At 39.1% G+C, this 14,359-nt stretch overlaps 3 protein-coding genes across 3 annotated transcripts; 2 read left to right on the top strand and 1 right to left on the bottom strand.

Moving 5' to 3' along the window:
* Window positions 1-408: 408 nt before the first annotated feature.
* On the bottom strand, window positions 409-1,193 carry LOC109534175. The gene is made up of 2 exons (XM_019899748.1): window positions 640-1,193; window positions 409-574 (listed from the first exon to the last, which is right to left on the bottom strand). Exons 1-2 carry the CDS (start codon window positions 1,191-1,193, stop codon window positions 409-411), a joined length of 720 nt encoding a protein of 239 aa, XP_019755307.1.
* Window positions 1,194-2,262: 1,069 nt separating this feature from the next.
* On the top strand, window positions 2,263-7,846 carry LOC109534188. The gene is made up of 21 exons (XM_019899761.2): window positions 2,263-2,400; window positions 2,546-2,674; window positions 2,741-2,875; window positions 2,958-3,129; window positions 3,182-3,367; window positions 3,418-3,623; window positions 3,673-3,865; window positions 3,913-4,079; window positions 4,131-4,263; window positions 4,314-4,446; window positions 4,498-4,696; window positions 5,287-5,436; window positions 5,638-5,766; window positions 5,848-5,982; window positions 6,037-6,208; window positions 6,259-6,444; window positions 6,499-6,704; window positions 6,758-6,950; window positions 7,002-7,168; window positions 7,220-7,545; window positions 7,597-7,846. The coding sequence occupies exons 1-21, from the start codon at window positions 2,344-2,346 to the stop codon at window positions 7,796-7,798; spliced, it is 3,576 nt and encodes a 1,191-aa protein (XP_019755320.2). The 5' UTR covers window positions 2,263-2,343; the 3' UTR covers window positions 7,799-7,846.
* Window positions 7,847-8,985: 1,139 nt separating this feature from the next.
* Window positions 8,986-12,230, top strand: LOC109534174 (juvenile hormone esterase). The gene is made up of 11 exons (XM_019899747.2): window positions 8,986-9,198; window positions 9,259-9,387; window positions 9,442-9,576; window positions 9,839-9,998; window positions 10,052-10,237; window positions 10,297-10,502; window positions 10,582-10,774; window positions 11,344-11,510; window positions 11,560-11,689; window positions 11,739-11,871; window positions 11,921-12,230. The coding sequence occupies exons 1-11, from the start codon at window positions 9,100-9,102 to the stop codon at window positions 12,120-12,122; spliced, it is 1,740 nt and encodes a 579-aa protein (XP_019755306.2). The 5' UTR covers window positions 8,986-9,099; the 3' UTR covers window positions 12,123-12,230.
* Window positions 12,231-14,359: the final 2,129 nt, after the last annotated feature.

The following is a 14,359-nucleotide window of genomic DNA, read 5'->3' as shown; positions in this document are numbered from 1 at the left end:
AGTGGTTTGCTTGAACGCTTACACTGTTCCGATGCTACTCCTCTGGTGCAGTCCGTATTTATTTACCTTGCTATCCTCCAGTGTACTGGATTCTCTCTCCTGTCTTGAGCGGTTGCTTTTTCTTGCAGTTTTTGCGTTGGTGAGTGCTGGAAACCATATCCTGTTCAGCGCCATTGCCTCTTCTTTTTTGTTGAAATTGTCGTCGTGTTCGTAGATTTCAATGGCTTCTCGTATTAGTCGGGGGCGATAGCCTGTTGTTGTGCCCAGGACCTGTGCCTCTCCGAAATAGATGTTGCGTGTTCCATTGCTGAGAGCATGTTCCGCCACTACCGACTTTTCCACCATATCCCAGTTTATAATTCCGTCGGTGTTCTTCTATTCTTGTCGCAACCAATCTGTTAGTAGTTCCTATGTAGGCGCTCCCACAGGAGCATGGAATCCTGTAGATTCCTGCAGTTGTGAGGGAGGTCTTCTGTCTTTAATTGGCCCTGGATATTCTCGGATCTTTGTTGTGGGCTCATAGATTGTTCTTATGTTGTGTTTCCTCAGGAGCCTCCCAATTCTGTGGGTAACCCTAGGAATCAAGAGCAGGAAAGCTATCAGAGTGGATTCACTTTTCTCAGCACGGCCCACTCCTACAGCTTTTTAATGTCCCAATGGGAATATCCCTTCTGAAGAAAAGCTTTTTCCAAGTACTGTAGTTCTGTGGTTAGATGTTGTGGTCCACATATTTTTCTGGCTCTATCCGTAAAAGTCTTAATGATTCCCTGCTTCTGACTCGGATAGTCGTTAGATAGCTTGTGAAGATATCTGTCCGTGTGGGTGGCTTTCCCATATACCTTGTGGTCCAAACGGTTCCTCTCCCTATACACCCAAACATCCAGGAAGGCCAGTTGGTGGTTTTGTTCAATTTCCATGGTGAATTGGATGTCTGGGTGCTTTTTATTTAGATGATCGAGGAAGATGTCCAGGTTTTCGCGCCCATGCCTCCATATCACGAACGTGTCATCAACATATCGGCACCAGATCGTTGGTTTAAAGAGTGCGGTGCTCAACGCTGTTTTCTCAAATTTATCCATGGATAGATTCGCCACCACCGAGCTTAGTGGGCTTCCCATGGCTACTCCTTCCTTTTGTTCGTAGTAATCTCCATTCCACAAGAAGTAGCTGACCTTGAGACAGGCCTTGAACATGTTTGTTGTACTCTCTTCAAATAGTCCGCCACTAATTATATGGACTAACCTAATAATCTTAGATTTGGTTTTTCAAATTTCTTCTTTTGCCTCTTCGTTGCTCTGTCCAATTTTCTTTGCATGCTGTTGTGGGAGATGGCGTCGATCTTATTCCAGTCAGCGTAATGCAAACCGTTTCCCAGTTTCCAGAAAAGGTTTAAAAGTTCGCTGTATGTTGCTGCTAGTTTATTTCTCACGTTGTGGATCCTTTCCCTTAGGAATAACTTCTCGGTCCTGTTGTATATCATGTATGCTTGCGTGTGGCTAAGGGTTTTTTTGCACCTCAGGAAGCCGGGGGTGATGTTGGAATCCCTGCATCGGCTCAGGAAAGCAAGTGAGGATAGGAGTCCTGCTTTTCGTTTGCGCATCTTATCTAACCGGTGGATAGTAGGTTAGTGGTCTCCCCGTAGAGGTGTTTTACCAAAAGAGATAGACTTTCGAGGCTATTCCTTGAAACTAATGGGTTTTTCCGGTTTTTAGGATGTCGTTCGGTAGAATGTCTTCTTGACGTTTCGCAAGCACGAGTGGCCTGCATCTTCAGAGGTCACGTCACCACAAACCACGTCATCGCAACCGGAATACGGACTGCGCCCTAGGAATTGCATCGGAACAGTGTAATCGTTCAAGTAAACCACTTCTGAAGATGCAAGCCACTCGTGCTTGCGAAACGTCAAGAAGAAATTATACCGAACGACGGCCTAAAAACCTCCAGTCGCTATCAGTTGATCAATTTTTCGCCTAATCCAATTTCTGACAATAAATGCTTCAAAAAAGAAAGTGGTCTTGTGCAGGTTCATACGAAGAAAATAGAAGGTGAATGCAGGAGTTAATCACTAAGTTGTTCCATTAACTAATCCAAAACGGAGCTCATAGGATGATAGCTAACAGACTGGAAAACTTGTAAAAAAAAATTCTTAACTGCTTAAAATGACGTCTACCATATAGTTCTTCTACAGATTACATAACAAAACGGAGCAAATCCGGACCTGTTTCCTAATTTCCTATTTACACAAGTTTTTCTCAAGTGATACTTAAAATTTCCTGCTTGCTAGATACGACAGCTGCAGAATGAACTCAAGAAACTCACTAAGTTATCAATAATTGCGTGAAAATGATGGAATTGATTCCAATATTGGTGGTTTTGATGCTGAGTCTCGTTGGGTTAGAGGTAAGCAATTCACCTATTTGGCCTTAAATCTGGATTATTTCTTGTCAGTCATATTTCTTCTGATTATTTTCATCAAAATGAGTAATAAGTTTTGACCAAATTTGGTTCGTGTTCGCAGAGTTCACGGATTTATGTATGATTTTAGGCCCAACGAGTTACAACACCAGATGGTCCGATTCAAGGAACGACACAAACAACCAACAGTGGCAAAACCTTCTACGCCTACTACTCAATTCCCTACGCCAAACCACCAACTGGTTCCAGGCGTTTTTTGGTAAAGACTAGTTTAGTTTGAAAAACTTTCATAAAAAAACAAAATCCATTTAAACTCTGATTGTAGGCTTCTGAGGCAGTAGATCCTTGGACCGAAGTGTTCGATGGCACGTCAGAAAACCCGAACATTTGCTACCAGCTGTACGGTGACTACGAGCAAGAAAATGAGGATTGTTTACATATGAATGTTTTTACGCCACAGGTATTATTCTCTAACACATAAACACACACAAATAATGTGGAATTCATCTGGTTAGAATATGGAGTAAATTTGGTACTTGCAGGACCCAACAGCTCCATCTGGAAGCCTTCCCGTGATGGTAAATATTCACGGGGGTGGATTTGTTTCTGGATCTGGCCTCGTATCAACCGCCTCTACTGGAGGATTTTCCCCAAATTATTTGCTTGAAGAAGACGTAATTTTTGTCTCGTTCAATTACCGATTAGGAGCTTTTGGTAAAAGAGTTTTAGAACTAAATTAAGTACCACACAACAAGCATTTTCGCAGGCTTCCTCTCAACTGGAGATGATGTCGTTCCTGGAAACGCTGGACTGACTGATCAAATTCTGGCCCTTGAGTGGATGCAGCGTAATATTGCAGCTTTTGGCGGGGATCCAGATAGAGTGACGATTTTCGGACAGTCAGCTGGAGCCGCTTCTGTTGGTTACATGCTCCTCACTCCCAAAGCAAGCGGTAATTCTTCTAAAACTAATCAATGCTCCAGTGTTACTTTGCTTTTTTAGGCCTGTTCTCTGGAGCAATTCTCGAGTCTGGATCGTCGCTTTGCCCGTGGGCATACCAAAGAAATCAAACTAAAATTACCTTCAAAACCGCCAGTTTTGTCGATTCTCAATTTGATTATTCGACAGATTCCGCATCGCTACTGGAAATCCTTCAGCAAGCTGATGCCAAAGCCATCGATAATGCGGCTTTGTCGTTTGCCAGCTACGTAAGTAGTTAAATTCTAAATGTGAGGCTCTTCTCCAGTAGAATTTTAGGACGGAGGTCAACCCAATGCCATCCAAAGAAGCCAGATGCAGCAAGGAGCCTATTATGCCCCTATTATTGACTCTTTTAGCAGCAACCCAGTGATTCCGAGCTTCCAGTACGAATCTTTTGCTTCTGGAAGCATTAACAAGGTTCCGATTTTGCTTGGAATTTGCTCCGAGGAAGGGTTGATGAATCTGGACCGTGAGTATTGCCTGCTTTGAAATACGGAATTTAATTTACTGACTTAGAGTGGTTGGACAACTCGCTGGAAGCGTACGATGAAAACCCAGGCACTCTCAACCCGCAGGATATGAACATAAATAACGAAGCTGACTGGAATACCGTTGGAAGGTTGATTAAACAGGAATACTCGCCTAGTAATACCTTCTTGAACAACCGACTTGGAGCTATTCAAGTACTTGCTTGATTTCCCTCATGAGGAGCAATTTTCACATTTTTTTTTCAGTACTTTACCGATCAGGACTTTGCAAAGTCTATAACGAAACATGCCGAACTGCAATCTGAACATACTGAAGTATTTTTCTACGAGTTTGCCTACACTGGGACAATGGGAGGCAATACTGAGCACAAACTTGCAGGTTGGTAGGCTTTTTAAGTTCGAAAACAATATAACAATCTTTTTTGTCAGGTTCTGGAAATGTGACTCACACGGAGGAATGGGCCTACATATTTGGAGGATACCCATTGCAATACTACCCGAAACGTGATCAGTTGGTGCACAACAGGTTGATCAAAATCTGGACCAACTTTGCCAAATATCGGTAGGTAAACATAAGACTTAATGCGATTTTTCTCCAATTTCGGTCCTCCAGTAATCCAACTCCAACATCCGAAGAACTGCTGCAAAACATCGAATGGCCCAGGGTAACAGCCGCGAATTTTCAATATGTGAGCATTGGCAATTATGAAGACAGCGACTTGAAGATAGTTGAGGGCAAACCTAAAGCTGCTCGAATGGCGATTTGGGACAATCTTTACAACACTTATGGAAATAGACCTTATGATTCATATTAAATTAGTTGACGGTTAAATGTTTCCTTGCCAATCAACAAAAATGATGTAGAAGTATGTTAACTGCAAAATGGATCAAAGCTGAAAAGTAGTTGAATTTACAAAGGGAATCACAATGATATCTAAATATATAATTGCTCAAATGGACGACAAAATGTAGTTTTTTCACCTTGCAGAAACATTATGTATTATTTAGAAATGACGCCTTTTCATTTTTATCTTCCCTTGACCTTGACATGACTTTCATACACTTGACCCATAGGAGAATCACCCGCCCGAAAATATTAGTTAAAAATTATGGCTACTACTATCTATCTGTCGAAAAACCCACACTATTCCACCTTTTTGGGAAAAGCTTTATGGCTGCATAAATATATCAGCAGCTTTTGGCTCTTGTATCTAATGTTAAATTTCGGATGCGATATTTAGTAGCTGTCGTCTGGCTTCTCAATTGGCATGATAACGCCCAGGTTCTTATAAATCGAAAATCAGTAATTTCACTAAACATAAAAACTACGGCACTAAAAATAAATGTGAATGAAAGCCGTTTAGGTAGTGCCTCATTAAAAAGGAGGAAAGCCTGACCTGTGTATGTTTCAATTAATGTAAATCACTTGAAATTTTCTGATAATTTTATTTTATGCGTATTAAAGAAACTTATTCTAATTAATGTTTCCTTGAACTTGATGGAGCCATACGCAATTTTGCTTATTCTTTTGTTGAGTCTCTTTGATTCAGAGGTAAGTGACGATTTTATTTGCGGGGAGTTCTGCCCAATTACGAACGTAAAATATTAAATTAATTGTGTTTATTGATTTAATATAGATTATAATCTTATCAAACAACTAATTATGTGTTCTATCGCTTGTTTGCACGGTCTTAATCGGATTTGTCCTTTTTATTTCTGCAAAAAAGATTTTGCTCACAGTTTGGTTTCTTAGGCTCAACAAGTTACGACTCTCGATGGTCCAATTCAAGGCACCATTCAGACAACCTACAGTGGCAGAATTTTCTACGCATACTTCTCGATTCCTTACGCCAAACCTCCCATTGGTTCTAGACGTTTTTTGGTACGAACTCAGTATTAAAACCCTCCTTGAAATAAGCCATAAACTAACTAAAATTAAGTAAACATTTTTGCCAATATTTAGGCTTCTGAACCTGTGGATGCGTGGACCGAAGTGTTCGATGGTACTTCAGAGAATCCCAACATTTGTTATCAACTGTACCGAGACTTCGATGAAGAAAGTGAAGATTGTCTACATATGAACGTTTTTACTCCACAGGTGTTAGATATTTTGAAAATTTGCAATGGAATTTTTACATATTGCTTTCTTCAGAACTCAACGACCTCATTTGGAAACCTTCCAGTTATGGTCAATATTCACGGAGGTGGATTTGTTTCTGGATCTGGCCTGGTCTCAACTGCCACCACTGGAGGATTTTCTCCCAATTATTTGCTCGAGGAAGACATCATTTTCGTTTCATTCAATTACCGATTGGGTGTCTTTGGTGAGGACATTTTGCCAATAAATGACCACGTATAACTTGGGTTTTCACAGGCTTCCTCTCAACTGGAGACCAAGTGATTCCTGGCAACGCTGGACTAAGCGACCAAATTCTTGCGTTGAAGTGGGTTCAACGCAATATTGCAGCTTTTGGAGGAGATCCAGACAGAGTAACGATTTTCGGCCAATCCGCTGGAGCCGCTTCTGTTGGCTACATGCTTTTGAGTCCCCAAGCTAAGGGTAATTCCTCCCCAAAAAAATCGCAAACATCGATTGCTTTCAAATGAAATTTAGGCCTGTTTTCTGGGGCGATTCTCGAATCGGGAACATCACTTTGCCCATTTGCGTACCAAAGAAACCAAACCAAAATCACATTCAAGACTGCTAGTTTTATCGATTCTCGGTTTGATTATTCTGCCAATGCCTCATCACTACTGGAAGTTCTTCAGCAAGCAGATGCGAAACTGATCGACAATGCAGCTTTGAAGTTTTCCAACTACGTAAGTAGTTGTGAAGTTTCAAGCTTTAATAGTTTTCTTTAGTGGAGTTTTAGGATGGAGCCCAACCCAATGCAATTCAAAGAAGCCAGATGCAGCAAGGAGCTTACTATGCCCCTGTTATTGACTCTTTTAACAGCAACCCAGTGATTCCAAGCTTTCAGTATGAATCTTTTGCATCTGGAAGCTTCAACAAGGTTCCGATTATGCTTGGAATTTGCTCCGAGGAAGGCTTAATGAACATGGACCGTCCGTACTGCACATTTTCAACCAACAACGTATTTCATTCATTGCTTTTAGAATCGCTGAATGACTCATTGGAAGCTTACGACAGAAACTCTGCCACTCTAAACCCCCAGAACATGAACATCAACAACGAAGCTGAATGGAATTTTGTTGGAAGCTTGATTAAGCAGGAATACTCTCCTGACAATGCATTTTTCGATAACCGTCTTGGTGCTATTCAAGTATATTTTCGTTTAGTTCATTGATGGCAAACAAATATTGTACTTTTTCAGTACTTCACTGACCAAAACTTCGCAAAATCGCTAACCAAACATGCGGAGCTACAAGCTCAATATACTCATGTCTATTTCTATGAGTTTTCCTATACTGGAGCCATGGGAGGAAACACCAAGTACAAGCTAGAAGGTTTAAGGAAAATATGGCTTAGATTTTCTTCTTTGCGATTAATGTTCACTATTTATTCAGGTTCCGGCAATGTAACTCACACGGAGGAATGGCCTTATATATTCAGGGGCAAGCCATTGGAAAACTATCCAGAAAATGATCAACTAGTGCACAACAGACTGATCAGAATCTGGACCAACTTTGCCAAATATCAGTAGGTGAACTCTGGAGTAATCAGAAAAAGTCTCAACATTTCTGTTTCCAGCAATCCAACTCCAACATCAGAAATGCTGCTGCAAAATATCGAATGGCCCAGAGTAACATCGGAGATCTTTCAATATGTGAGCATTGGCAATTATGAAAATACCGATTTAGAGATGGTTGAGGGCAAGCCCAAAGCTGCTCGAATGAGGATATGGGATAATATTTACAAGACTTATGGAAACAGGCCTTATAATACATATTAAATTAGGTGGCTGTTAAAGATGTTATTTAAACAAGGATCTAGAGAAAGATTAGTTAACTTTTATTTGAAACCCATAGATTGCACGTATTTTGGCATCATAGGAATGTTGATTTTGACGTGCCAATTTTCTCAAGGAAGAGTAGGACCGATATCAATAAATTTAATTACTTCTTGGGCAAAATACTCCATATCGTCTTGCCGTGCTTTGGGGGCAAAGAAATCATGCAATCCTGTACGTTCGATAATTTCACTGTTTTATGGTGGTTTCAGCGTGTCCAGTTGGAAAAAACGTAAACGTAATCTATAATTGTTGGTCGTTTTTTTTTATATCCGATGTGTAATAAAATGTACACTTCAATAATTATTTTCGCAGTTGCTTCGTATATCTAGTATCTAAGTATCTAAGACAGGTATGGGCAACAACCGGCCCGCAAGACGTTTTTGAAAAAAACCCAATTAAAAAAATATTATATGTGGTACTTATACTCACGGGAGTGACAGTGAAGCGGCAAACGCAAAACGGACGTAGAGTTGTGCGATTTCTACAAAAAATACCTAGAAGAAGACTATTTTCCGCCGCGAAAATTGGCCAGAAGATTGATTTGTGCGTTTGGCAGTACTTTCTTTTTCATTGATGAAAGTTGATAAATCAACACATCGTACAAGACTGACGATAATTTGGAAAATTCTTTACGTCTTTGTATCAGTGGAATTAATCCAAATATCGATGAATTGGTTTCCCAAATTCAAGCTCAACTGTCTCATTGATTTCGGTGTATTTAACTTTTGTAGTTTGAAACAATTGCAAATTTAACGATTTAATTATAATGTACCATTTTTTTTTATTTAATTTTGTTATTTTAATAAATTGTACTATAATAACATTGTTGTATTATTTCATTTCTAATATCTATCGCAAAAAATATTATCACTACTTTAAAATACACTAAGTACTTTTAAACGCGGCCCGCGAACGTATTTGCACGCTAAAGTTTGGCCCTCAACATATCAAAGGTTGCTTGCTCTAAGACATGTTTCCTAAGCACAGAATACAGAGAAAAAAGCAAATATAGATTCATTAGTCATGCCAATTGCTGCTAAAATGTACAGTTTTCCTAACAGGCGAAAATTATCATTATAACAAAACATGGCTACTTGAATGAAACCTTGAGTAGACGCATTTCGCGTTTTGCACTTCCTTTGTTATATGCAACTTTATACATCTGAATCAAAATCCAGCTCTTAAAATAAATATTATTGAAATTCCTGCTATTATCAAAACCTGTTTAATGTTTTCAAGATATGAATAAAATTCGTTATAACCAGTCGCCTATGCATGCCAGTCAGATGTCGTTGACCATAGGAGGACTAATTTTCAGTTTTCTTCTGGTTGGCTCTATGGTAAGTAGAAAAAACACCCCAAAACATCGGTTTTTTTTGCATTAAATCCTTCAATGTCAGAGCCAACAAGTGACCACCCCAGATGGGCCCATTCAAGGAGTTTCTGAAACCACAGTAAGTGGCAAAAAATATTCTGCCTTTTATTCAATACGATATGGAAAACCCCCAACTGGCTCCAGAAGATTTTTGGTAAGCTAAACTTATTGCAACACCAGCAGCATAAAATAACCCAAATCCAAACAGGCTGCAGAACCGGTGGATTCTTGGACAGAAACATACGACGCTGCAACCGAAAAGTCCAACATTTGCTTCCAGTTGTACAATGATGACGACCAGCAAACTGAAGATTGTCTTTTTTTAAGTGTTTTCACTCCACAAGTGAGTATTTTGCCACTTGTTTTCAATATAAATCAATCGCAGTTTTATCTATTTACATGACACAGATTTGTCCTTTATAAACAACGAACGATTTCATTAAGCGTGAACTAGTTTATCTAATCACTTGAACTGCAAAACACACTGCGAATGGATAACTGCATTTATAATTTCGGTTTAATTTGAGTTTCTTTGACTATCAAACGGATGAAATTTAAAATAACATTCAGTAGGTTATCGCTGGAAAACGTGTTTGGTTTTTCAGACTTCCACATCATCGAATATCACTTATCCAGTTTTTTTCAATATTCATGGAGGTGGTTTTTACGGCGGCTCTGGAACACTTGCAAGTGGAATCTCGCCCAAATATCTGCTAGAGGAAGATGTAATTGTAGTCATTTTTAACTATCGTCTTACAGCACTTGGTAAAAACTACCCTCAAACCCAAAGAAGCCTCTATCAAACTTATTTATGCCAGGCTTTCTATCAACTGGAAATGAAGTAATTCCTGGAAATGCGGGCCTTACAGACCAAGTTCTTGCATTAAAATGGATCCAGAGAAACATTGCCGCATTCGGTGGAGATCCACAGCGCGTTACAATCGCTGGACAGTCTGCAGGCGCTAAATCTGTGGGCTATTTGATTCTAAGTCCACTTGCAACTGGTACTAAATTTCCTTCTCTTAAAGAAAATTTACACAACGGTTCACTATTGGGGTTGTAGGATTATTTTCTGCTGGCATTATGGAGTCTGGGACTGTTCTCTCGCCTGGAGGATTTCAGAGAAACCACACAAACATCGCTTTTAAACTGGGCAGTTTTGTAGATGCACAATTCAATTCCTCCAGGGATTCCAAGAAGCTTTTGGAAGTTTTACAGGATGTTGATGCGAAAACTGTTAATGCTGCTGGAACGTCTTTTGCCAACTGGGTAAGACTGGAGTTTCAAAGTGATAACTCAAAAAGATATTGATTAAAGCTACACATGCCTAAACACGAGCGTTTCTTAGGCTGCCCAACAGACAACTCGATATGAAAGAGATCAGGGTACACAAGGCTACTATTTTACTCCGGCAATTGACTCCGCAAGCTCTAATCCAGTTTTGCCAGAACTTCAATACGAAGCATTAATCAATGGAAATTTCAACAAAGTGCCCATTTTTGTGGGCGTTACTTCAGAGGAAGGACTCATGGACGCACCATGTAAGCTTTCACTAATTTTGATGAAAAATGTGACTTGAAAATTTGCGAAAGCAACTGGAAACCACTTGCGTTAGTGCGAATATGGAAAAGTTCTAGTCGAGATTTTTGGTTTCGTGGAAAGTAGATGCCATGGAAAACGAGTTTGGCGACAACTTTAAAACAAATAATAAATACTTAAGCGTTAAGCACACAACAAATAATTAATAACACCTTATCGTTACAAGAAAAGCTGAATGTTTGAAACGGATTTATATTTTCAAAACCCTTTTTTGGATATTTCGATGGGTATTTGGCCTCAATATCTTCGTCTTTTAAAAAAACTGAATTTGCTCACGTCTTCTATTACAGAGTGATCAATATGGCTCTTATTTCGCAAAAAAGAGCGAATTCTTTATCAAAAGATAGAAGAACTACGGTTTCCTTAAAAACACACTTTGGCTCAAGCTGCAAGAACAAAATTCCAATTAGAAAAAAAAAAGAATTTAGAAAAGTTGTCGTCACTTTTCTGACAAAACAAAATGTTTGATGCAAAATACCCAAGAAAAAGGTTTTGAAAAATAATGTTTTAGATAACGACGTAACTCATCTTAAGGCCTTTCATGATGTGCATTCGCTTTTAAACCCACAAGACATGAACATTTCTGGTGAAGACGATTGGGCTGAAGTAGGAGATCTGATCTACAATATTTATTCCCCCAATGGATCCCTTGTTGATAATCCCTTAGGAATCATCCAGGTAATTGATTTTGCGTATTTATCTTTGAAAGTTTACACTATTTGATTAGTACTATACGGACCAAGAGTATGCAAGAGGTTCTATAAAGCACGCTGAGCTCCAGTCGGTTTTCACCGATGTTTTCTACTACCAATTTTCCTATACTGGAAAATTGGGGGGTGGCAATCAAGGATATCCAGGTACAAATGTTGAAATTAGCCTTGAGCGTCCTTAAGAAAATCGGTTCAGGTTCAGGAAATGTGTCCCATGTTGGAGAAGGCAGCTACATCTACTTCGGTAAATCTCTGGCCGATTATCCGGAAACAGACCAGCTGATCAGCAAACGACTGGTGAAAATTTGGACCAACTTTGTTAAATACCAGTAGGTAATCAAATGAAACTAAGCAAGGCTAAAGATGTTTTTTCTTCAGCAATCCTACGCCTGAAAAGGACGAGCTGCTTCAAAACATCACCTGGCCTAAAGTGGCATCCGAGGAATTTCAGTTTGTTAATATTGGAAACTACGAGGAAACCGATTTGATTGTAACAGCTGGAAGACCAAAGGCTCCTAAAATGGCCTTTTGGGATACAGTATACGAAGAGTATGGAAAGCGACCGTTCGATACATACTAAAAATATATTACAAGATATGAGCCATCTTGTATTCTGTTGAATTGAAATATTTTGTATTTTTTCAGTTATATATTTTATTTTATTTAGCTATAAATGATTCTCTTCGAACTTTAGTTTTTATTCACAACTAGTATGGGCAATAACTTCCAAATCACATGCTGTTTTAAACATGAAGTAAATCGCCGGAGGAATTTTCTCTATCAACAATTGCAACTGATTCCTCAGATTTGTGGGCATCAATATCTAAAACTGTCTCCAAAACTAAATAAACTAAGCGATTCGATAGGAATCTGAAAGGTAACTCTAGTAATAAGCGTCTTAGGCACAGATTTACTCGAACGAGCTCTATTGGAATTCTGTCGTTGCTCTGGCCCCCCTAACTAATTGCTTTAGTTCTAATTATCCGAAACCAGAGCTCGCGCTTTTTCTCCGGTAAGTAGGATCGTTAACGAAAGTTATTTATTTAGCCGGAACAATCTCTTAATATTCTCTTTTTCACTAACAAGTCAGCAGATCAGGATTTTTTTGGCTTTTTCGTCATTAGTTAATCCTTTGTTAATGATTCCACGTTTGATTTCCTACATTCAGCTGACTATGAGAATTAAAGATTAATAGTGTTTCTCATAATTAATTTGTTCCAAATGTGCATCAGTTGCTTTAATTTCAGACTTGGATTTTTTGAGAAATAAATGTACCGTTCATAGCAGACCATAAATTCCAGGATTTCATATTTCCAAGCCCTTTGCGTCAATAGCTGATTTTCATGTTCAGAGCCAAATAAATTTCAATTTGAATGCATCAATTAGATATATATTTTCTTGGTACAGATGGATGTGGCTTAAACTTGTCGATGTTTACTTAGTTTATAGATAGTTTTGGTTTCGGCTAAGCACGTAATGTCAGCTAAACAGATATACTTCGTGATTTATGCGTTCATGTCATGCGGCTTCCATGAATCACATAATATATCATACTCCACTAACTGTGCGCCGGCTATATTTATCAGTAGATGAAATCCAGGTTTCATTGTGGGGATAATTTCCAAGGTTTCAGTTATTATGTCACTCGACAGCATGTCGGTAATAATACCAAAAGCGAACGGGGAAAATATCACATTATGCCTTAGAATGGGCCAAACATTCGATTTGAATATCGAAATGATCAGTTTCGAAACATGCATTTGTCCTACAGCTTTCAAATAAATCTGGAAATCTGTAAAATCACATATAGAAATGTTTTTCGGGCTTCGAAGCCGTGGTCCATGGAAATTTCTTCCTGACGTTTCGTCCACAACTGCGGTGCACATTATCAAAGGCGATGAGGCAGTGGGCAAAGCGATATCCCGTGCTTTCCGACTAAGACTGGTTCAGCTTCGTGCTGTGTAGTTTGCAAACGAACTAGTTTAAAAGATCGAATCAGGGAACTGAACTAGACGATCGAATCTTCTAAATTGAAAGAGCAAATCAGTAAGAACGAAACAGAACATGTCATTTCATCTCACTCTTGAAGGAGAACGAGATCGATGATGCCGATTGAAGTGATTGAACCAATAGCGCTTCTCTTTACTTCCACGCGGTTTCTTTCAGTTGGCGTTGTCGACTTTGCAGTTTATAGCTGGCGATGAAAATAGATGATCCTTGTTGTTCGTATAGTCTCAGATATGTTCTTTCTTCGTTTATTTCATAAATAAACATAATATCAAGCGACAATGCAGGCGATTTAATTGATTCTAATTGATTTGGGGGGGTTTTGATTAGTCAACAAAACATTATGACGAAGATGACTGCTCAAAAATTTCTCACTCGCAAGTGTTTATGTAGCAAATCTCAGAGAAGATACAGACAGTTAAATCATGTAAATCGAAAACGCCTCCAATCTCCAATAACACAAAGACAAATATATGGACAATAAATCCCGAGCACGAGCAATAGAACACATGGTATAAATCTTGTCAATTATAACGTCTTGGAACTATAACGTAAAGTTAAATTGACCGTTTATTTATAATATTTTCATTCAATGATGTAAATTAGCCTACTGAACTAAATGGACTAAACGAACTAATCTTTTGTACCACTTTTGTCACTTTGCTGACCGAGATTGATAGATGGAAATCAGCAACGTGAGCACACATCTGGGCTCGAATGTGCAATTCCGCTGCGAGTGCCCGTACCTCTGGCAGCGGTAGCATTGCCCTGGCTCCTGGGACTTCCTCTTGGCCTCGATCTTAACCACCA

The sequence above is a fragment of the Dendroctonus ponderosae genome, unplaced genomic scaffold (assembly GCF_020466585.1).
Source record: "Dendroctonus ponderosae isolate FM_Combo_2020 unplaced genomic scaffold, Dpon_F_20191213v2 Dpon_F_20191213_1, whole genome shotgun sequence".
Lineage (NCBI taxonomy): Eukaryota > Metazoa > Arthropoda > Insecta > Coleoptera > Curculionidae > Dendroctonus > Dendroctonus ponderosae.
The sequence above is the reverse complement of the archived record's forward strand: the minus strand, read 5'-3'. Positions and strand labels throughout refer to the sequence as shown.

Bases quoted from the DNA above. Each gene is read 5' to 3' on its own strand.
- LOC109534174 (XM_019899747.2), top strand. From the start codon at position 9,100: ATGAATAAAATTCGTTATAACCAGTCGCCTATGCATGCCAGTCAGATG. The intron at 10,503-10,581 runs GTAAGACTGGAG...AGCGTTTCTTAG, and splicing joins GAACGTCTTTTGCCAACTGG to GCTGCCCAACAGACAACTCG. The intron at 11,872-11,920 runs GTAGGTAATCAA...TTTTTTCTTCAG, and splicing joins ACCAACTTTGTTAAATACCA to CAATCCTACGCCTGAAAAGG.
- LOC109534175 (XM_019899748.1), bottom strand. From the start codon at position 1,193: ATGTTCAAGGCCTGTCTCAAGGTCAGCTACTTCTTGTGGAATGGAGAT. The intron at 575-639 runs GTAGGAGTGGGC...CTTGATTCCTAG, and splicing joins CATTGGGACATTAAAAAGCT to GGTTACCCACAGAATTGGGA.
- LOC109534188 (XM_019899761.2), top strand. From the start codon at position 2,344: ATGATGGAATTGATTCCAATATTGGTGGTTTTGATGCTGAGTCTCGTT. The intron at 4,080-4,130 runs GTACTTGCTTGA...TTTTTTTTTCAG, and splicing joins ACCGACTTGGAGCTATTCAA to TACTTTACCGATCAGGACTT. The intron at 5,767-5,847 runs GTACGAACTCAG...GCCAATATTTAG, and splicing joins TTGGTTCTAGACGTTTTTTG to GCTTCTGAACCTGTGGATGC.